The following is a 24,656-nucleotide window of genomic DNA, read 5'->3' on the forward strand; positions in this document are numbered from 1 at the left end:
TAGTTTGGGGAGCTAGAGTACTCTGCCCTCTGGCCCTGGGATCAGGGAGAGGAAGAACATTGAATTGACCTGTTGACAAGCTGTTAGTTTGACCAGTGCACCAACTGCAGTCTTCATTTCAGGATATGTAAGCCAGTCTGCCAGGCTGACTAGATACATACCCCATCCCCACTGGCCACAGCTAAAATAGTGAAGGGCTCCACTGAGGTGCTGACACCTGTGCTAGGTATTCTGGAAGTATTTGCCTTTCTCGGGATATTTGGTGGCAGTTGTTCTAGTGGATTTAGGGAAAGAGGTAGATTAAAAAATGTACTCCACGTACCACCTTGAGCTAGAAGTCAGGATCTCTGGACTCCAAATGTGGAAGTGATGTTCTGCTGGCCAGAGGGCATGCAGGTGTAGCAAAAAGCTACTTCAGAGGTGATTCCTGAACATTTGTGTTTTAGAAGCAGGGAGGAAGGTGGGGGTTAATTCAACCTGGGTGGATTAAGAACATTTCTCTAGGAGGTGATGATTCACTTGAGGTTTCACTGTTAGAATTTGGTTTTTCCAGGCAAGGTCTTTGTATTGGTCTGCTAGGGTGCTAGGGTTGCTATAAAAAAATACCACATACTGGGTGGTTTAAACAACAGAAACTCTTCTCTGCACAGTTCTGGAGGCTGGAAGGTGTCCTTAGGGTTGTTTTCTGGTGGGGACACTCTTCTTGAAATGCCACTTTCTCACTGTGGCTTCATATGGCCTTTCCCTTGTGCACACGTGAAGACAGACAGAGAGAGAGCAAGAGAGAGACAGAGAGAGATATCTGGTGTTTCTTCTTCTTTTTATAAGGACGTTAGTTCTAGAGAATGAGGGCCTCACCCTGAAGACCTCATAAAGCCTTATTACTCCCTTAGAAGCCCTTTCTCAAAACACAGCCACATTGGGGGTCAAGGTTCTAACATATAAGTTTTGGGGGGACATAATTATACCCTTAAAATCTTAGCCTTTCCCTAAATTTATCTTTATAAATAAGTTCTGATCATGACCTTATTAGAGTCTTGAAATAGACCCACCAGAAACTCACAGTGTATGAAGCAATGAAACCAAGCTGTATAGCATCAGGTATATCCATTTCTCAAATTTTTTATTTCTCAAATATTTTATCTAAACTCGTCTTTGTTTTTACAAGACAAACGTCTATTATCAGCAGTAAGTTTCCATGTATTTGATATCTTACACAGGACAGCAGAAAACCTCTCCCCATCCAAGGTCAGCATTATGTGACAGAAGAGTCAGATGCACCAGGTCTTTTGGGGAGGAGAAGAATATGGGCTTCACCTCCATCATGCCAAAGTACAGTCCAGTTTGACACAGTCAAAATAGATGTACGTATTTTGCGACAGATTAGATATATAGATTTAGACATACAGCTTTTATATAATTTAACAAAGCTGGGCAGGTCCAACACTTTCAATGGACATTATTTATTTAAATTAAATATGTATTTCCTTGCCCATTGTAAAAAGATCTTTAGACATATTTTCCAAGTGGTAGAGATAACTATGTGTACAGCCAAATCATTCTTAGGCCAGAATGTTTTAGAAAAGTGTTCTGAAAACTAAATTCATTACTCAAGATTTGTTGAAGAAGGATGGGCAGCCTACAGCTGGGTAGGTGGACCCCTGAGACAGAGTCCAAAACCCTCCTAGGATTCAGCACAATATAGGTGGTTTTTGTTTGTCCCTTCCTTCATATTTTTCTTTTTTTTCTCCTTAACTTTCTTTTGCTCTCTGAAATGACTTACTTTTTCTTCCTACATGTCTTTCTCGCTGGTCAATATGATGTTAAGACATCTCCCTCCATCCTTCCTTCCATTTCCTGTGTACACTAAGGCTACTCTCATTTATACAACACAGCAATCTCTGCTTTGAAACAAGAATGTTTTTCGCTGTGCACAAATTTAAGATTTCATAAGTGCCGAATAAATTTATATATATGAAATAACATATTATAATATAATATAATATAACATATAATTAATGGCCCAGAGTGAAATCTAGCTTCCAACATCTCTTTGGAAAATTTAGCCTTATGAATGATTAGTGACATATCCTAATCTAAGACAAGAACTTAAAAATCTTGTTTCTAGCATTTTAGGTTTAATAAATATCCTATTGAGTCATGAAATAAGACCCCCTACGGGAATAAGGCAGATGAGAGAGCAAAGAAGAGTCTCCAAAGGTCATTTATTAGTAAGGCTGTGCACATTTGATATTTGGAGGCCAAGTTAATGATTCATCTCATTAATAGTTCAAATGAAAATAGCAGACACCTACTGAGGCGTTTATACCTAATCCGAAAACTAATCTGAAAATATTTCCTGTGTACCAAAAATTAGCCTGGTGTAGTGGTGCACGCCTGTAGTCGCAGACACTCAGGAGGCTGAGGCATGAGAATCACTTGAACCTGGGAGGCAGAGGTTGCAATGAGCTGAGATCCTGCCACTGCACTCCAGTCTGGGTGACAGAGTGAGACTCTATCTCAAAAAAAAAAAAAGAAAAGAAAAATATTCCCATGTATCAACATGCATGTTAAATGTGATGGAAACATGGCCATGTTTCTGGGTAGATATCTAATCTCTCCCCCAACCCAACCCAATCTCCGGCTTAATTTACTATGAAAAACGTAGAGCTCAGAACCCAACCCATTTCTTGCAACTTTGCTGCATGTTTAGAGTCTTTCATGAGAAATGTTGGAGAACATACTCAACTCTTCTTTCCTGCATTTTGTCTTTTTGTTTCTCGTCCACTGGATAATGGTTGTGTGTATTGAATTCCAAAGAAACTAATCCTCGAACGTTCCTTTAGCTTGATAACAGAGGCTAACAGAGAGAGGAGACGGACTAGAAAGACAGAGACTATTGAGTCTCTCAGCAGCCCATCAATAACAGGAGTGAATTCCTCAGAGGCAGAGAGGATCGATGAAAGTGGGACTGTAATAGCTAGAAAGCATCTCATTTGTCTCCCTAAAGACTTTGGCATCTGCCAAAACATCTGATTCCAAAAGCCACCCCCGAGGTCAGCCAGATTTAGAGAGAGCTGGTTAGAGAGGAGTTTAGGATGTGAAGTACATCTTGCCTGCCAAGCCCATGGTGGATAGCTGAGGGATCTGTCTTCTCTCTCCAGTTTCTGACTGGAGCTGGTGGTCTATTTAAGCGTTTCCATCTAGCAACTCCCTGTGTTCAAGCTACGCAGCCATGAGCAGATGATCAGGACCTATGGAAGTGATTGGAGGATACATCCTGGGGGATGGGAATGAGTGGATGGGGATGGGCACTGCCATACAGAGGGCCTGAGGAACTGTCCAATTTGAAAAGACACACTCACAAACAAAAGCCCACTCTGCACATCTGTCTCTAGTGGACACCGTTATATATAGATATTCAATACACACAAGCCAGATAGGCTAAATCGCAGCCTCTCTGTAGTAAATGCCCTAGTTGTTTAGAGTAAAAATGGTTTAGATTAGCACCCGGGCAGTCTGACAAAGGTCCGGATGGAGTTAGAGGACTTGCCAGCATCATTAGCATTTTTTTCTTCTTTTTCCAGCAGCACTAAAATATGTTTGCTCAAAACAGAGAGAGATGAAAAACTACTGGCAGCCAGTACTTCTTAAAAGAAAAGAAAAAGAAGCATGTTTTACTTCTCTGGCCAACATACCAATTAAAATGATGTTGTGTTGTGACAGATTACTGAGCAATTAACGCCTAATTGGTCATCATGCTAGATACTTCCGCGAAAGCGACCTTACTGAGGCTGGGGCGGCCACACGTCACAGCAAAGCAATCCTTCCCCAAACTTCCTGCAGCACCCTTCACGCCAAGGAGTCCAGAAACCAAAGAAAGCATTTTCTTTCTTTGAATCTCCGAGAGTTACACTGGAAGAATTAGCTTGGCAGAAAGATCCCGACATTGAATTCTATTGGGGATTTCATACTTTCCTCATTTGTAAGCAAAATCCATTTTCCATGAGATATTTTTAGTGCTAGCAGCCCCTGTTGTCCTATTCCCTTTCACTATACCATTAGATGTTGAGGCCATTCCAGAAAGGACACGTGATTTCTAAGCATCTCTCTTTGGTTCTTTCCTAAGTGACTAGTCTCACAGGAGTCAGGGAATACTAGACTTTTAACTACCAAAGACCTCAAAGTCCTTCCCAGCTCCTTGAATTCTTATTGATAGGATGTTAAAATGCTTTACAGCTGCTTTTTCTAAGAGGTCAGCTTGGCGGAGCTTGCTGAGTGACCTCGGTAATAGAGATATTTTCAGCCGTGCAAGCCGCCTATGTAAATATAAAAATGTATTAGGCTGCAGAACTGCATGTGTGGGAACAGAACAACCATACTATTGAAAGGAAATCGCAGGGGAACACTGGTGTCTCTCACTCGGGGCTGGTTAATGCGTGCATGCTTTTGTTAAATCATCTCGATCTAGTGAACTCTATGTTTCAGATAAGCCAATTTCATTTCTGGAACTTATTAACTATGAAAAGTAAAAACCTCAATCACTTAGTGAAATATCCAGCAAAATTTCCTTCAGGAAGTGTTTATGTTTTTAAAAAACAATCCTTTTCACTCTTTATATGATGCTCATTTGCCTCAGGAAAAATTGTCAGTGTGAAGTCAGATTTTCAGTTGTGAAAAAGAGTAATTTATTTGTGTGTCTGAGTGGGAAAGACATATTTATTCAGACCTCTGATAGGAGAATCGAAGATCGTCATTGTAATGAACAGGAAACATGCTCTCAATGTAAATTGAGAAATACTCTCTGAGCGCAGTGCTCTAATAGTCCGAGTGTGTTCAGTTTATGTGGATCAAATCTTTCCCATCTCTGTGTCCAAGCTATTTGGCCATGATCAGATGATCAGAGCTCAAGGAAATGATTGGAGAGTGAGCCGGCTGCAGCTGCAGTGTAGGCTGTTTTCAGGGACAAGGAGCCACTGTTTTGCAAACATAGCATCAACATAGAAGTTATTTTGTAGGCTCCAGGATGCAGCAATGGGCTGCACTGCCAGCATTGTTCTGCTTCAAGCTTTTCGTTCTGTGGTCCAGAGGAGCTGTCCACACATTTGTAGACGACGCCAAGAAGAACCATCCCATGAAATTCTGCCTCTGGAAAGTGACGATGAAATGAATAGACCCAGAACCCTCATCATAATGGTATGGTATCCGTGGTAAAGCAGCCTCAGTGGATTGAACTGTTATTATAGAGAGGTTACAATTTAGGGGTTTCGATGTTCAGCATTAGATAAAGATGTGTGACCTAGAGTTTACTACTCTGCAGTACTGTTTGGGGAAAATTTTTCACAACTATTTCTATCATTCAAAGAACATATTTTCTTCCTCTTGTATCTGTCATGAAACTGTGCAGCTTATTGGCCTACTAGAAATTCTCTTCTAACTCACGTTTTGTATGTTGTTGTTAACTTTTGTGCAGAAAATAAGAGAAAATTTTGGAGTTTGGTTTAAGTGAGATTTTATTTTATAACTATGATTTGAAACAAGAGCTCAAAATAGGTATTTTCTTTTTATGAGATGTAACCGTTGAAGTTGTATAGACGCTGGTAGTTAGATCTTTAACTTCAAGATATTTGGGGCTTTTCTTTCTGCCTCTGCAAAGGAAATGCCTTTCCAGAATGCATAACTTAGACACAATATTAGAATAAAGAATAAGAATTTTGTAGAATGCATAGGTTTTTATCAGAAAGCTGTTTCTTGCCTCTTGTCAAATTACATTTTTGTCTATGCTTTATTGTAGTAAACAAATATTGTTCTGTTTTTGTGCATCTGTTTGATCAGCAAGAATAAATTAGAAGATAGCATTCTTTCTTTCTTTAAGTTTAAAAAGAGATCTGCTTAGTCACTGAAATTAGAATAGGTGATATGGTAAAGTTTCCAAAATTGAGGAGACATTGAAGTCCAGGTGGCTTCAGCACAATCGACTTTTTTCTCTTAGATTTCAATGTTGAAATATCAAGGATGTAGTAAATAATGAATGAAAAATACCTGTTACTCTGAAAGTTCTTAAATGAAAGTCATTTGGCTTGGGCTATGCCTCTGAGTCACAGAACACTAAACTATAATATTGTTTGCCCATTTCTTCAACAAATCAATATTTTATTTTCAAAAAGCAATATTGTTCCTGAATTAGTGGGCTGTGATTATCTCTAAAAGGAAACACTAAATAGAGGTAGTTTCATGCTTATTTTTTTCTTAGGTTTTCACAAATTAAATTTTAAAGAATTTGAAACAGTTCAAAGGTCAAAGAAATCTTTGTTTTCCTAGTTTAATGCTTGTTAATAACATTAACACATTCCATAACTATGTGTATTGTTCATGCTATTCCAGTCTCATTTTTCTAATTTTATTTGTCAGTCTATAAAATTTTGCAGCTAGAAATTTGCAAAAAGACTTACCCTTCAAAATAACTGAGAAATTTTTAAAAATTATTCACCTAGTCATAATGCTTTTCCAAGGATCCTTTTGATTTATATAACACTTTTATTGACATTAAATAAGGTGATGAAGAATATACTGATGAAGAAAATAGAGTTTCAGAAAGGTTGAATATCTTAACTTCACATACCTGCTAAATGCCAGCACTCCAACACTTAGAGCAATGATTCTAAAAGCCAGTATATTTTCCAGTCTATTCACACTTTTAAGGAAATAGTGATAAAACTGATAAACTGAATTTATATAAGAAGTCTGGTGGAAATCTTGGACTACTCTGAGGAACATGTGCTCATACAGAACCATCGTGCATTTTAAAAATTTCTTCTGGGCCACTCCAAAATTCACACACTCAGGAATCATTTGTTTCCGGCCCACTATGGACCAAGCACTCGTTCTGGTGCTTGGAATCTGCCAATGAACAAACCCATTAAAATTTTCTAACCTATGTTGCAAAGTCTGAAAATGATAGAAGATTTTGCCAGTTTTGTTGTTATGGAAACGCTATGCTAAAATTGTGACGCTTAGTCTACAAACTTTAGCTAATGAAAATATTTTGTTTTCCAAGATGGTAGTTTGAAAATTTTTGTGTACGTATTTCAGAATCGCCTACGAGTTTTCATTCATGCAACTCCTTGAGCTCTTGACCCCAAAGACTCTATATGAGAAGGTCCGGAGTGGAGCTCAGGAATCTGCTCTTGTAGCAAGCACTCCCAATTGATTCTGACGGAGGAGTACTTTGGATGACACTATGAGAAACGTGGCTCTGGAAGATGATAATCAAAACTGTCCACCCCCTCTACTCCTCCAATGTGATGTTCTTATATTGGCCAATCGTCTTCTCACTCAGGCTCTAAGCTTCTGAACAAACTTTGATTTTTTCTTTTTTACTCACTTTCCCATTGCCCATTAGTCACCAAGTTTTGTATATTGATTTTTTTTTTTTTTTGTAAGATCACAGACTCTGGAGCCAGAGTGCCTGGGTTGGAATCCTGACTTCATCACTTATCAGCTGTGTGACCTTGGGCATGCCATTTAACATCTCTATGTCTCTTTTCCTCCTCTGTAAAACGAGAATAGCAATTTCATCAAATTAGAGCAGTTGTTTGGGTTTAATAAAGTAAGTGTTAAGTGCTTAAAACAGTGCCTGGATGTAACGGTAAGATGTTCGATAGGGATGTGATCAGACGTGACTGAAAGTGACATTTGAGGAAAGACCCTAAGGAGGCAAAGGAATGAGCCATGCCACTTTCAGCGGGGAAATCCCTTATGCAGAAGGACCTGCCAAGGGAAAAGACCCTCATGTGAGTAGAAGCCTGGGGTGTTAGAAGAAGAGCAAGGAGGCCGGTGTGTCTGGATGAGCCAAGGAGAGAATTGTAGAAGGTGAGGTCAGGGAGGCAATGAGGTCAGATCATGTCAGGCACACAGCTGTCAGGAAGACGTTGGCTTTTTCCAAGTGAGAAAGGAAGCTACTGGAAGAAGCAGGCACAGAGGTTAAGAGCCTGGGCTATGGAGCCAGAATGTCAGGGTTTGAGTCCTATCTCTGCCAGTCACCAGTTGTGTGATCCTGATGAATGACCTGTCCTCCTTGCGTCTTTGTGTCATCACTGATAAAATGTAGAAAGTAACAGTACTTCCCGTGTAAGGTTATTGTGAGACTTCAGTATGTTAACAGGTGCAAATTGCTTAGGACAGTGACTGGAGAATAGTGAGTGCTATGTTAACTATAACCCCACAAATTGGGATGCCCTGAAACAGGGAAGTTAACAGAGTCTCTGGCTGTAGAGGGTCGAGGGTCAAAGCAGGGAGACCATTAATCAGGAAACAGTTGCAATGATCTCAGCCAAAGACCTGGATGGTAGTTGTTGAGGCTGTAAGGAGTAGTCAGATTATGGATAGATTTCAAAAGTAGAACCAATAAGGTTTGCCTGTGGATTGAATATAAAGTGTGGGGGGAAGAAAAGGAGTCAGAGTTGACTGTGCTTGTTATGACCTGATCATCCAGAAGGACCAAGTTGCCATTCAGATAAAGAACACAGGTGGAAGGTTTGGAGAGAGAATCTGAGCTCACTCTAAGCGTGCTGAGTTTGAAATGCCTGTTAGGTCTATACATGGAGGTGTCAAGGAGGAAGCTGTATGTATTTATAAGGGGGAGTAAAGCCTAGCCCAATGTAAACACCAATAAGCGATTGATGAATAATCTTTCTCTTCTAATCTCCTATAATATTTATAGTGTATAAATCCATTTGGAAGTTAAACATGTGCTGCCTTCTAACATATCATGGCCTATTTAATTTAATTTGTAATTGTTTATTTACTTTGCTGATCACATAGTTTTCTTATCTCACTGGTAGACAGGAAACTCCATGTACCGGTGCAATCATTTCCTAATTAACTGTCTCCTTGTTTTGATGTTGACCCTCAAAGGCAGAAAGTAAGCCTACTTTTTTTCTTTTTTCTAGACAGAGTCGTGCTCTGTCACCCAGACGGGAGTGCAGTGCCATGATCTCAGCTCACTGCAACCTCTGCTTCCCAGGTCCAAGCTATTCTCTTGCCTCAGTCTCCAGAGTAGCTGAGATTATAGGCACGTGCCACCACTCCTGGCTAACTTTTGTATTTTTAATGGAGACGGGGTTTCACCGTGTTGGCCAGGCTGGTCTCGAACTCCTTATCTCGTGATCTGCCCACCTCAGCCTCCTAAAGTACTGGGATTACAGGCATGAGCCACCACGCCCAGCCTCTAAGCCTACTTTTTGCTCCATTAGTGCCCAGCTCAAAGCCTTTTATAGGCTAGAAGCTAAATAAGTATCTGTTGATTATTTGACATTTTTAAGCAGTTGGCACTAATATGAAAAGTTCCGTTGATAAAGATGCCCACTTAACTCTAGTTGAAATGTTCAAGAGTAAGTTAAGGATGAAGAAATTGCCAAGATAAATACAAGGATTTGAATATTGATACACTTCAGAAGGCGCTGGCATTCAAAACTTCATAATGGAAGGTTGTATCAGAGTCTTATCCCTGGGGTCTAAGTTCTAAATCTTTGTGTAGAGATAAGATTTGGGCTGGCATAATTGTAGTCTAGATTATATAGCCCAAGGTGGAGAGAATTGCTAAACGTCAAAATTAAATAATGTAGATTCTTATTTACAAGAAACACATGAACCCTGACATCTGAGACCATGACAATGGCCTATTATAATACAGTCAAGTTTAACAGGGAAAAAAAAATGAAGACATTCCTTTAAAGCCCTAATTTTATCTCTCACTCAAAAAAATTTTTCTGGTGGGCATATTAACAGAAACTCATAATTTTTTTTTCTTACTTTATAGAGTATTTTGTTAAAGGTCTCAGACACTAATTTAATTTATGTAGATATACTATTTTCTGGTTAATGTCTATTATTTCTTATGTAATTTACTCATCACCAGCCCCAGAAGTCAACTTCATTTTAAGTCTTTTTCTTCCCCCACTCCCCACAAAGAGAATGTTTTTCTGTTCACACTTTGAAGTTTAGAGGTGGCACAAGAGGAAAAAGAAAAGCAGGTGTTGGTCAGGCTACTAGTCTCACTTTGGTTATATGACCAATACCCACACACCAGATTCACAGATCAACTCAGAAGTGAAAAGACTTTAAAATCCATGAACATCCTGGGGTTTCTGTGAAATAGCAGAAACCATAAAATTTAAATTTAGGACTGTCAAAGATCTAGCATATACAGCAAGCCGAATATGGCTTTGTCTTGAATTTTAATCTGAGACAGGAAGTTAACAATAGCCTAAACTTGCGGTGTCAGGAAGGTGAAATCTTGTCTGTGAGTCAAGGATGTGTGCACTGATACGGCAAACATTTCTGAGTAAGGGAATTGCAGTTACTGCTCCAAGACCTCCCAACAAGTCCTCTGTTGGTGCTCTAGAATTTGCTTGGTCCAGCCAGCACTCTGATTAACTAAACAGTTTGTGGGTCAAAATCTGCCTGCAGTCATACAGTGCTTGAGCTAAGAAGGATTCTCATAATTTTGAATTGCTATAAAACAAAACCAAAAACAAAAGGAGGAGGCAAGGGGTGGCGTGGGGCAAGAGACACAGAGACCATGTATGGCCCACCAAGCCGAAAATTTTCTGACCATTTGCAGGAAATGCTTACTGACCCCTGTCTGGTGAATGACCTGGCCTCGACCACAAAGGAACCATTTTTGGCTTTTTTTTTTTTAACTTTGACCTCTACAGTGTATTTTTTTTATTGTCCCCGACAAAATACAAAGGAACTTGGCTTTTTCCCTGAGCACCTGTTGTTCACCTGAGGGTCTAAGAACTGGTATGACTGAATAATAAATTAGATTTTGAGTCAGAGTCTCAAATATGTTACTTAATGTTAATAGAAGCCCAGATGACCTAGACATGCTGACTCATTTCTCCTAGTTGGCTAAATGGGGACTGTTATCTGTCCAGTCTGTTAGAAGACCAGAATATTGACTTTCTTTCTTTTTTGTTTTTTATTTTACTTTAAGTTCTGGGATACATGTGCTGAATGTGCAGGTTCGTTACATAGGTATACATGTACCATGGTGGTTTGCTGCACCATCAACCAGTCGTCTAGGTTTTAAGCCCCACATGCATTAGGGATTTGCCCTAATGCTCTCCTTCACCTTTCCCACAAACCCCCAATAGGCCCTGGTGTGTGTTTCCCGCCCTGTGTCTATTCGTTCTCATTTCAACTCCCACTTACAAGTGAGAACATGCAGTGTTTAGTTTCCTCTTCCTGTGACTTTCGTAGAATCACATTGTAAACTAACTCACATTATAAACTAATTCACATTATAAAGCAGTGGAGTCTTGCAGGTCAGCAGGCTCACATAGCATGTGAGAAATTCACAGTGGCCACTGTGCTGGTGAGAATTCATTTTACCCATTGGGTAACTCACTCAGCAATACAGGGAAGCAATTTACATTAGGATTTCACTGTATTTGCTCCACACCCAAAGGAGGGTGGTACAGTGAAAAAGAGAGGCCAGGGAGGTTGTTATCAAGCTTCTTTTTGACCTTCAACAAACCACATTTGGGTCCCCTGCTTGTAGGAGGCAATAAATTCTTCTTTCCAGCTCAAGTACTTTGAGAATCTGGTTTATGGAAGCAAGTTTAATGAAGGAAATGAATTGTTTGTGAAAACAGCAATTCCATATCTTTGGAACATATGTTTGTTTACATATGTGTCCTATGAATAAAGTCAGGACCAGAGAGGGACATACTGTGGAAACTACTCCAAAGGAAATAAATTGACTCTCTTCTTATCTCTGTAGTAAATATTCAAACCTAATAAAGTTTTATTATCAATGAATTTTAACATGTTTTGCTCAGTTTCATCTTTTTGAGTGTATATATGAAGAAGATGAAACAGTTTCCAGACTCTCTCAATTCTGAGCTAATGTTTCTATTTCATTTTATCGAGGTTGAATCTTGAATATACTAACATTATCAGGTTCCCCTGGGAAAGCAAGCCTGTGTCATGGAGTATGAGTTTAAATGCTCTACCATAGATGGGTATGACATGGAGCTTTAGAGTGCAGAGAATCTTTGGCAGTTATTTTCCCTTGTGAACTAATTTTGAGTTGAATCCTAAAGCCACAGAAAATGGACAAATAAATTGAATGGCTTCTCTGTGGGTGTAAGAATTAATTGAATGTAATGAGAGCCTTAGTGATTAGCAACGTAAATGTTCTAGGCAAAGGCTTGCTAAACTCAGATTACATCCTGTATCATCTTGCTCCGATAATCTTGGATTTTTTTAATTCTCCAAATTGCAACAAGTTTAGAAATGATTGGAAACAAAAAAATACGCAAAGTCTAAAAAGAAAAAACAAAACAGCTTAAAATCTAAAACCAACACAGTGATAAAGAAAAGCAGAAAATTGGATCTGGGCATAGTGGTTGGGGGAGGTGATATATAGAAACTTTTATCAAAAACAAAGCAAATTCAACTAAATGTAGATAGAGATATAGATAAATATATATCACACACACACACACATATGCAGAACATTATACTTTAAGTGGATATAAATGTTTTGGTGGAAATCATAGTGTGAAGGTGAAAAAGATCATATTACCAAGTAAAAACACATAGTTTTATGGCTAGAAGTATAGACTCAAACAAATGACTGCCAATGAAAAGTCCATTAATTTTTAAAACCTAATCCAATATAGAAAACAAATTGGTATGCTTGTTTTGGGTTTTGTTTCTTTGCCTTCTAGAAGAGTGGGTTTTAGGATTATCCCCAAACACCAGGCTTCAATATAATAAAACTTTGTGAAAACCAAGTAATACAATTGAGGATATAATGTGTCTTTTGGAAAACCAGTTATAAGTACAGTATTTTTGTCAGGCTTCAATAAGTTTCTTGTGGATAGCTGTTTTATTCTCAGATTTTATTTTCATGGAGCTGCTTTACTCTGGTAGGGGCTAAAGCTTAGAATTTTTGAGATTCATTTTTCCAAATCTATTTCATTCTGCTGGAATGCATTTTAGTTTTTAAGACCATGCCCAATACATTCAATTTGCATGCAGTGAGTTTGTCATGGTTAGATTGTCTAAACGTCAGAAAATCGGTAGACAACGGAGACAACAACACCTTGCATTTGGTAGGCACAGATGACGATAGGGTCCCGCTTCCCTGCTCTCACAGCGCTTACAGTTTGGTGGCAGAGACAGAGCTCAAACAAATGGAAAATTGTAATCATGATAAGTACTTCCCTGAGAGCTACCTTCTACCTTTAAACTGCATCCTTTGAACATCCCACCTCCTCAAAGCAGTCAGTGAAGGCCTTTCCCAAGGCAGTGGCACTGGAACTGAGACCTGGAGAATAGATGCTAAGAAGAAAGAGAAAAACACTCCATACCCAGAAACCACGTGAGAAAATGCCACTTGCCAGCCCTGATTTATATTGCAATGCCAAGGGTGAGAAACCAGAGTGTGTGGGTGTGAGTCACTTGCAAAAGCACTTGCTGGCAGTGTGCTCTCTTGGTCAGTTATTTAAATTCTGTATACCTTGGCTTCCCTGTCTGTAAAATAAGAGTTGTGAGGGTACCTATCTGCCTTTGTTTCCCATTTCTCTTGTCATAATGACCACAAACTTAGTTTTAAACAACACACATATTATCTTACAGTTAACACTATGTATTACATTTCTGGAGGTCAGAAATCTGAAACGGATCTCACTGAGCTAAAATTGGCAGAGCTGCATTCCTTTCTAGGGGCGCTAGGGGAGAATCTGTTTCCTTGCCTTTTCCAACTTCCAGAGGCTGACCACATTCCTTGGTTTGTGGTCCTGGTTCATCTTCAAAACCAAGAGCATGTCTTCCAGCAATTCTCTGACTCTGACCTCTGACTCTCCCACCTTCCTGTTTCACTCCCAAGGACCCCTGTGATTACATTGGACCCACCTGGATGATGCAGGCTCCTCTCCCATCTCCAAGTTAGCTGATTGGTAACCTTAACTCCATCTACAGCCTGGATTACCCTTTGCCATGTAAATGACATAGGCACAGGTTCCGGGGATTAGGACATGTACATTTTTAAAGGGCTATTGTTCTGCCTACCATACTATCTTTTTGGGTTGTTTTAAGGATTCATTGAGTGAATTCAAGTAAAGGACCTGTAAGAGTGCCTGGCACTTGGTAAGAACTCATTAAATTTTAACTATTATTATTGCATATATTGTCTTATTGAAACAAAGAAAAGTTTACAAACTTAACTTACTTTAAAGAATTATTATAAAAAAAAGAATCAAACTGTTAAGCAGATACTTAATTTGTGCCTCATAAAATGTGTGGAAATGGAAATTCAAAGTTAGCTTATTTATGAGAGCACTGTAATATTTATTAAATATTCACACAAGTAGACTATTCAAAGAACTATAAGTTCATTTGAGTTATCTTCTGTGTTATTAACTAATTAACTTTTAGTTTTATTCTTGTTTTCCTTTCATCATTTATTAAAGGAATGCTGCATCCTTTAATACAACTGAAATTCATCATTTAATTTCAACTTTGTTGTACTCAAATTATGCAAAATTTAAAAATTATAAGGAACAAAATGTTAAATGTTTAGTATTTAAAATCACCACAATCATAAAGAAAAGTAGAAAATCAAGTGAGAGAGAATGCATGTTAAGTTCAGTAGGTACAACTGAAGTTATTAATTTAGAGATGGAGAATAGATTATATCTCATTTGTAATTTTAAAGTTATCTCAATGTTTTTAATGTGAGTAGATTTTTTTATTACAGATTTGTAATCATTAAGAAACTTAAGAATGAAAAATTATGGAATCTTGATTCTTCTACCAATAGGTACTCAATCAAAGGTTTAATGAATAAATGAATGCAAGCCATATCTTGTGGGTCGTAAAGGTAGAAAGTAGGAATCTGTGAGGTGGGAAGAATATGGATTCATTTGGTAGATTATCAGCATCCTTAATCTTGGTCACTGAGTAATCAAGGGTCTTCTTTGCTTTCATACACTTTATGAGAACTGAGTAACCCACAGATTATCTTAAAATTATGCTTTATAAATAGAGTAAGTAAACATGAAAAACGTCCAAAAATAATAGTTCTTTGGTGAGCACTTCAATTCTGCCAGTCACTTTGCTACAAACTTTGCTTGGTGTTCTTTTTTTGTTGCCACAGCCACTCCTGAAGGATATTGTTATTTTTATTCCAATATAGTTGAGGAAAAAATTAAAGCACACAGAGTATCTCTGACAAATTGAAGTATAATGTAAGCCACATACATAATTTAAAGCTTTCTAGGAGCCATATTTGGAAAAGAAAAACAAAACAGATTAATTTTAATAATACGTTTTCTTTAAACCTATATATACAAACTATTATAATGTTGCTAGCATGTAGTCAATATAAAAATTATTAAGATACTTCTAGTCTTTTTTTCACACCAAATCTTCAAAACGTAGTGTGCATTCATACATACAACACATTTCAATTTGGGTACTAAATGTTTAATCACAGATATTTGTTCAGCATTTAGATTTCATAAAATTTATAGTTGAAAGAGTAAATTCATATTCCAAAGTTTCTCCAAAACCAGTTAAATGTTTTCCAGTTACTGGATAAAATAATCGGTGCTTAAAGTTAAATCAAACCTAATTAAAATTAAATAAAATTAAAGATTTAGTTCCTTTGTCACACTAACCACATTTCAAGGACTTCATATCCACTATGGCTAGTGGAGGCTGCATTGAACCAAGCAGGTATAGCTGTTACTAAATTTGTCCAAAGTCACCCATCCAGTGTGGTCCTAGGCAAATGTGTATCTGCCACCTTCCCCGCAGCCCAGCCACGCCCACGTCTTTCACTGCACCCACCTCCCTGCCCTGCTATAGTGCAACCGCGCTCACCCCTTTCATTCCATCCACTTCCTCTCCTCTCTTCACCTGCAGTCTGGCCACGCCCACTACTTTCGCTCCACCCACCTCCCCTCCCCTCTGGCAACATGCCCACGCCCCCTTCTCACTGCGCCTTCCTTCCCTCTCTGTCTCTGTTGACTCAGGTCTGGCATCTCTTGCGGAGGCATTTTTCTGTTCAATATCCAGTAATACAGGGGACATTATTCTGCTCACCTGGTGCTCCTCCTTAAAAGTCAGGAGTTTTAATATAGATTATATAGAATGATAAAATGTTAGAAATTTGCTATTATAGAATCCAGCTGCCTCACTGGAAGATGAAATCCAGGGCCAAACAGGTAAATTGATTTATCCGTGGCTTCTACAAGAGTTGCTGGCAGAACAAGGATATTTGTTCAGGTCTCAAAATGACGAGACCCACCTTCTTTTTAACTACATAGTACTTCCTCCTCTTAATCCAGAAATAATGAGCTATAGTTCCAAGGTATGTGCACAATTTTAAGTGAAACTACATAGATGCTAGCTACAAAATACAAAGTAATGTCAATAGCATAGCAAATCCTATCCAGTTTCTGGTTATCTTAGAGTAATAAATCCATTTGGAGATGAAAGCCAATTTCATCATAGAAATTCTTGCTCCAAACTAGTTTTTTGACTTTTCTTTAAGGATTAAATACAGAGATAATGAGTTCAAGTTAATCTGTAGAGTAAAGCAATGAGCAGAACAGATGCTATGGAGATACAGAATGCAACTGTGAGGGTTTATGAGTCCCACGGCAGAGACAACAAAGAGAAAAAAAGGGAAAATCACTTAGTTGTAATCTCTTCAGATTAAAGCGTTTATAGAATTCTATTTTGGGAACAGTCGTCTCTCTTGTCACCCTGCAAAACTCTGAATCCGGAAATGCCATGTTAGAAAAGAAACAGAATCATATGATGACAAAAACTGGGTATTGATATCAGGCTTGCTGTGCCATTTGAGAACCATGGGACTTTGGAGTAATTCCTTGAGCTTCCTGAGCTTCAGTGTCCTGATTTGCAGCATGGTAGGGATTCCTCACAAAGCTGTTGATGATCTAAATGAAAACTGAATAAAAACACTGATCACAGTGCCTAGATCACTGAGGGACTGCACCTCTTCTTAGTTTGTAAAATGAGGAAAATACCTGCTGCCAACTTGCATTGTAGAAATTTAAGTAATGACTTCTGTAAGTAGAAACATACTGTTTATGAGATTGGATTTATTCTAGGGAGACATTTTGATATGCATGACTATTCTTCAGTTCTCTGCTAATAAGGAAACTAGAATATTAAATACAGAACACTCATCAGGTGAACAGAGTTGCTCAAGAAGAGGACTTGGTAAAAAAGCTAGTGAACCTAGTGATATTCCCTAAAGGAAAGTCACTGGAGGAAATGAGTGGGCCAAAAGGCAGAGAAAGGGATGAAGGACAAGGAGACATGTAGACAAGGAAGAGGCTCCCTGAGCAGGGAGACAAATGAAGCATGAAACTCAAGTGGCCTGTGTTTGTTAAAGGGGACTTTTTGGAGGTTTGCTTTAAAACCAGCCTGCTTTCTACCACTCTAAAACAACGTGACACATCAGCCTGCATCATTCCTCCACTCTGGTTTTTATTTCCTTAAAGATGTCTGTTCTTTCCTAGTGGCTATCATATTTTGTCTCATTTTTGCCTATGCTCTTGAAAAGAATGCCGATGAGTTTTAAATTAAAGATTACATGTATCTATTTCTTTCTTTTAACTCTGAAAGTTGAGTGAAGCATGACAAATCTGTAATTAATGGCACCAGGGTACTATCACATCTTCAGAGGCCTACGTGGTGGGCATCGGAGGCTTTCGTTTTGACCTCTAGGCAAATAAACCAGTGAACAGCCCTGGAGAACTCATTTGCAAAGAAGTGGGGAATAAAAAGTCTCCTCACAAATATGCCTTCTTTTTGCCCCACTATGATAAAAAGAAATGATAAACATATATGTGTTCATCGTGAAACAATAAGGACCTTTGGAATCACCCAAATTCACCTACAGAGCCTTTTCAGATCTGTTCTTCGATATCTTTGCTACAGATGTGGTTAAGGTTATTAAAGATCATCAAGATTTTAGATGACTCTCTTAAAGATGGAGATTGAAAAGAGAAACATTAGGATTGTGGTGTGATATCATCACTGAGTGAATTAAAAAGTAACAAGGAAATCTGGTACCCGCATTTGAGAGGACTGCGACTGCTTCTCACAAGTGCACATTGTTAACACCTTTTTGGCAAAAGCCAAGATCCTAATTTCAAACTGACACCTCCGAGAAGTAGAAATATCGTAGCTGAGCAGCTCTGCCCTGAGGTTCAGCAGAAGACACTATGCCTCTCTGCAGCCCTCCTTATTGCCTGGATTTGGCAAGCCCTACATTGAGTTCACCTTCCCAATCTTCCGCCTCTGTTTGATTGAAGTGTGTGTGTGGGGGGGGGGGTGGTAGTTGTAAGTGTGTGTGTCTGTCTGTGGCTCTGTTTGCTTTATAGTCAAAAAGATGTTCACACCTTGTGTTGCCTTTACACATTCAGCCCTGTTCCTATGCATATATGCACTACACGTGTTTGCCTGTGTACATACCATGTAGCTATTAGCTGGATGAGGACTTGTTTATGATATTACATCCATTATCCTGATAACCAGATTTTTAAATGGACCCCGTATATATGGAAAAAAAGTCATCTACTACCTTAGTCAGTCAGGACTGAATCTGTTATTTTAGAGTCTTGGGAAGGTAAAAGCATTAAGGATGAAATTCAAATTAGAATTCATAAATTTTAGCAGCTGTCTCGTTTGATCGCTTACTTTCTAGCAGTAAATGTCAAATTATCACCATTTTTAGAGAGTTACAAATCCCAAATACTCAATACCAAATGGGTTAAAGGCAGCTACGTGCCAAAGGCCAGGTAGTGAAGTGGGAAATTAGGAAGAGAGGCTGGGAGGTTGCAGGAGATAAGAACTGTTGTGTGGAGTTGAGCTTCCTCAGTCCCAGCACCTGCCCTGCCTGGGATTGCCTTTTTCTTGGATTCATATTCCCTGTGGCTTTATGAATCAAAAGTGTAAACTATTCTTAGTTCCTGGAGGTCATTTTCTGGTGCTCTTTTTGAGATACCACATGGGAATTTTCAGTCAGCAAAAATACTGAACATACCATTTTCTCTTAGCGCTCTCCTTGCCATGTTTGTTTCACGCATACGCATACTTGATTTCCCAGCAAGTGCTCCCTTTTACAATCATATTCATGACTTAAATTTAACATCGTTTTGTTCTCTGAATGGTTATCCTACTCTACGTTCAAACATTCAGATTTGGAGAGCTCAGTTCAAAATTCAGCTTGTGATTTCCGTTTAGATGTTTTCCCAAAATGCGTAATGGATAGGTATTGGAAAACTACAGTTGCAAAAGTATAAAAAATCAAGACAGAATAAAGCCTCTCCGTTTTTTAAATATATATTTTTAATTGTAAAAGAAGTATATACTATGCAAAAAATATAAATACTGCATACCACAGTATAAGGTGAAAAGTGAAAACCCTTGAGGTCATTTTATTGAGGAAGCTAACTTTTTTTTTATTACTCTGCTTTAAGTTCTGGGGTACATGTGCAGATAGTGCAGGATTGTTACATAGGTATACACATGTCATGGTGGTTTGCTGCCTCCATCCCCCTGTCATCTACATTAGGTGTTTCTCCTAACGCTATCCCTCCCCAGTGCCCCCCTACACTCCTCTCAGATCCCGACAGGTAACCATTATAAACAACTACGTGTGTAAGTTTTTTTTACAATATGGATTTCCATGACACTTAACATCTCACTCATTAGAGAAGGTCTTTTTAATTAGAAACTTATGCATGCTCATGATGTAGTACACACAACACAGAGCCAGTTTGGGGCTTAATTTTCCGCTGTAATTTGGCTAAGGAGGCCTGTTGTATTCACTTCGACTTGTATCGTGGTCACCAAGTAAAGTGGCAACTTCAGAGACCTGACTGCAAAATAATACTTTGGGGATGACCTACCCAATGCCAAGCCATTGGACAAAAACTTGAAATTGTACTCATTATGGAAATCATTAAGACATCTGAGGGCAAACTTTTTTACACCAGATAAGACTAGAGGCTAAGGCTGAATTTTATCCATTTCGTCCTGATATTCCATGAACAATGGACAGTGTCATTTCATATACTCTTGTTTTAGCACCTACAATATTTTAGACTGAAGGGGTTTGTAAACGTGTGTAATTTCTGCCTCTTTCATCCCTGATACCATGAAATGTGAGCCTGTACTTTTTTTTAAAACCTGAATACCTGCTTCTAGATGAGCTATTGAACTTTATTACCATGAGCTAGCTAGTATGAAAGGTGTATCCATATTTGTTCACAGCCTCAATAAAATGTAATTGGCCATAAAGCCAGCAACTGTTGAGGTCTAGGTCCAAAGAAACTTACTTTGCAGCCCATTATACTCTTTGTCACACTTAGTATTTTTCTACATCTTAAAATGATAGTTATTCTCCTCTTTCTCAGGGATGCTATCTGGTAACAACTCAGATTTAAAGGCTGTGTGATCGCATATTGGCGGTAGTAGCCTTATTGACTTCCAGAAGGAGGAAATAAAGACTTGAGATTTCTAGAATATGGTGACAAAGCAAACATCTCCCTTAGGTTGACCTAAAAACTACATTCTGGAATTTACAGGTACATAAAAGAGTCAGTCTTCTATAAATCTTAACAGGCCATTGAAAATTTGGTGATGGTTGCATTGTATATTCAGAACAGCATGTGTTGCATCATGCTAATAAAGAAGCCATTATTTTCAAATAAAGTTACCTCTCTATAGGGAGAATCAGGGGACAATCAAGGGTCACAGTGGGGGAGGGGCACCATCCAACTGTGCTTTCCTCATTGCCCATGTAACTTTTAGGTTTTAAGAATATGCAGGCCCTTCAGAAAAGCCTCTCAAATCAAATTGGAGGAAATGAGACAGCTAAGACTGGATAGTGTATAGGCTGGACACTCCGTAATATTTGCCAAATATCTGGAGGCGTCAGAGAGTCTGTTGTGCCCACTTGCATGTTTATAGGAGAATGTTAATCAATTAGTTCAATTCTGCTATAGATAGTAAGTAATTACATTCACTGGAAACCCCAGCAATGTGATTAATAATACATTTCAATTTCCCAAGGTAGCATTTCTCCCAGCACTTAAACATGGCTCTTTGAAAAGTACTTTTTTTGTATATAAAGATATGGTTGAATTGAAATTTATTTCCCTGAGAATAATACTGTGAGAAGAAAAATATAGTTTTATATGATGTCATCTGACTCTTCCTACATAAATGGATAAAATTTATGCTTCGTTTTTAATAATTTTCAAATAAATTCTCAAGAAAAAGTATTTTAGGCTTAAACAGTATTTTATGCTATATGGAAGTATTAGGGAAGCCAGTTAATTTCTTAATAATTATGGAGCACCCGCTATATTCAAGTTCTGACACTAAGCTCCCTAAAGGATAGAAAGGTAATTAAGCTACTATCTGTATATTTAAGAAAATATCACAACAATAGGGCATTTGGCCAGTATTAAGTAAATACAATGTAAAGGGAAATAAGATAATTTCCACAAGAAATGCACAAAGAAAGTGCCATGAGGTTTCAATAGAGGGATAAAGAAGACAAGAATCCATGCAAGACAGATTGTATCATAGACTATACACAGAATCATACTCAGAGAAGAGGGCAGAAAAGTTAGCTGCAGACTGTCTTGTGTGGGAACACTGACCTTGAAAGAGTGCCCAAGAATGCCTACTATTGGACATTCAATCAGCAAATGTGTACTTTTCCCTGCTCCCTCTCTGACACAACATGAAATTTGGGCACTTTTTTAGGATTATCACCAAGCTTCCTTGAACTTTGCACACACTATGAAGTTAACACGTTTTCCTCAAATAAGCTACTTATTCTATATACCGAAAAGGCTGAATGATTATGTTTTTGGAAAAATCTGCAGCATGAGATACACGATTTAATTGTTTTATAAAATCAACCCTATTCATTGCTAATATTTTTGCAAACAATGAAAAAGTTGATTAATGAGAGTTCTGGACTTCTACCAACAGAATTTCTTCTTTATTTGATATGGTGGTATTGACATAAACCATCAAACAGAAGTATTTTTGCTGCAGACATCCACATTAGAAATAACTTGGCAGTTCAGTGGGCAACACGTTGTCCTATGTCTCCACTCATAGCCGTTGTGAATTATTCTCTCAAAAGAATGTCTTGTATCCTTGAAGTATGTGTTCTTATAACCAGACTGTTCTCCCCTTTTGAGGTTCAGTGGTCAAAGGGCGAAGAGAAATAAAGAGAAAGGAAAGGAGATCTGCATTTTTTAGGGCATGTTGCCAGAAGGTGAAATTTAACATTAATTTGATGATATTCAACACCAGTCATCACCTTTTCTTAGAAATATTTAAAGGCCAAACCAGCCATGGTGCCTCACACCTGTAGTCTCAGAATTTTGGAATGCCAAGATGGGCAGATGGATTGAGCCCAGGAGTTCGAAGCTGCAGTGAGTTATAATGATGCCACTGAACTCCAGACTAGGCAAAGGAGTGAGACCATGTCTTTATTAATAAAAAAAAGAAAAGAAAAGAAAGGCCAGGATTTAAAGCTATAGAAAAATCGTGATCTTATTCCTTCCCTTATGGTTCCTGTGCCTCGTTAAGCCTTCAATAAGGAATTACTGATGAGTCAGGTGGTATCGCTTTCAAAGAGGTTTGTTATTTTGAGATCAAGCTATATTAAAGAATCATTTGCATTTAGAAAATGAACAACACATTAAGTTTTAGCCAGTCATCAAGTACCCTTTATTATTACAGCAGCTTATTATTTAAAGAGTTATTCTAATTCACTTTAAATTCTATGGTATATTTTTATTACATCCACCTAAATACAGTCATTTAAATTTCACCAAGGAAAACTCACATAAGACGTTTCACCTGTGCTAACCCTCTGCATCCTGTATTTTAGTTCACCTTTCAAACATAAAGTTTTAAATAGGTATTTTGAAAATATGTAAGAAATGACTCTTTTGTAAAAAAAAAAAAATGAATTTTATACCAAATTGTGAAAACATATGATTGTAGACTGAGTAATCCTCATGTCCCCCTAAGAATCATCTAGCTGGACCCCATGCCCACCACACATACACACATCCCAAGTGCCTCCTTGCCTTCTTGAATCTTCTCTGCCCTATTTTGCTCTGCGCTGTAAAAGATAGGACTATTATATTATCTCCGCACAATTATTTACATATTAATCTTTGCTTTCCAAGCATTATCACACAAATGGTATTTGGAGAAAGGAGCGATAGATACATTCCAGAGCCAAATAGTTCTTTCCCAAATTAAACCACAGTAGGAGTGACCTATGCTCCCTACATGTAAGGCTGACCTTATTACATTTTATTCCAAGAGGATTAAATCCAAGCCTGGGCAGTTGATAATTGTTTCTCATTAATGCTTTATAAAAAGAATTTTAGAAAAATGGGCTTGCTGTCACCTTATTTTATAGGATGAGGAAAATGACCAGTTCACGTACTGGGTTTCTTATAGTGATATATGCCATTTCTTTTTTCTTTTCTTTTTTGGGGGGTTGGGGGTGGGGAACAGGGTCTCACTCTGTCAACTAGACTATAGTGCAATGGCATGATCTCAGCTCACTGCAGCCTTTACCCCCCAGCCCGCCACCAGGCTCAGGTGATCCTCCTGCTTCAACCTCTTGAGTAATGGGATTACAGGCGTGCACTACCATACCTGTCTCATTTTGTATTTTTAGTAGAGACAGAGTTTCTCCATGTTGCACAGGCTTGTCTTGAACTCCTGGGCTCAAGTGCCCGCCTCAGCCTCCCGAAGTGCTAGAATTAGAGGTGTGAGCCCCTATGCCCAGCCCACTTCAAAAAGTGTAGGCTAGAAACATTTTAGGTTCATAGATTAAATAACGGGAATATCATGAGTGACTTTTCATGTTAAAAGTCCTTATTATATTTATTTCATTCTTAATCTAAAATTACTACCTGAAAAAATGTTTACTTCCGCTTTAAAATAAATCTCTGTCACCTCTTAGAGGTTTTACTTAACATCACGTTATCTTTATCATGACAAGGCATTGAGCCATGCCATTAATTGCCACACTGATTTCTCATATGTGCTGACTCTGCCTCAAAATGGTAATTTTTTTTAATTAAAGAAGAAATTTGGTGCAACATAATGATTACAATGGCTTAATCAATACAAGAAATATTCTCTTGTCCTATACATTTAAGGAGAGGGCATTCTGGTTAGACCAAACAAACACAAACACATTCAAATTATTGGCACATTATTCACATTTGAGAAATCTTCACAAGTAAACTAGTGATCTTTTGCAAACCTGTATTAACTGTATATATATGAGCAGTAGAAATCTTTTTTTCCTTTCTTTTTTTTTTATTGCATTTTAGGTTTTGGGGTACATTTGAAGAGCATGCAAGATAGTTGCATAGGTACACACATGGCAGTGTGATTTGCTGCCTTCCTCCTCTTCACCTATATCTGGCATTTCTCCCCATGCTATCTCTCCCCAACTCCCCACCCCCCACTTTCCCTCCCCTGTTTCCCCCCAACAGACCCCAGTGTATAGTGCTCCCCTCCCTGTGTCCATGTGTTCT

General features: G+C 38.3%; 1 protein-coding gene across 9 annotated transcripts in view; it reads left to right on the plus strand.

The window, feature by feature from the left end:
• The window catches only part of DOCK10 (dedicator of cytokinesis 10), a 277,707-nt gene that overhangs the window by 56,174 nt on the left and 196,877 nt on the right, over window positions 1–24,656 (plus strand). For 5 of the 9 annotated variants that reach the window (XM_017529013.2, XM_017529017.2, XM_017529022.2 and 2 more), the window contains exon 1: window positions 2,534–5,196. The exons of 2 other annotated variants lie outside the window; for them this stretch is intronic. In XM_017529013.2, the coding sequence (XP_017384502.1) occupies window positions 5,035–5,196 (162 nt within the window). In that variant the 5' untranslated portion in view covers window positions 2,534–5,034. Of the gene's footprint in view, window positions 1–2,533; window positions 5,197–24,656 lie in introns of those variants that run through there. 2 more of the 9 variants (XM_017529015.2, XM_017529016.2) reach the window with 2 other exon arrangements.

This window comes from Cebus imitator, unplaced genomic scaffold, assembly GCF_001604975.1.
Source record: "Cebus imitator isolate Cc_AM_T3 unplaced genomic scaffold, Cebus_imitator-1.0 Scaffold57, whole genome shotgun sequence".
Taxonomy (NCBI): domain Eukaryota; kingdom Metazoa; phylum Chordata; class Mammalia; order Primates; family Cebidae; genus Cebus; species Cebus imitator.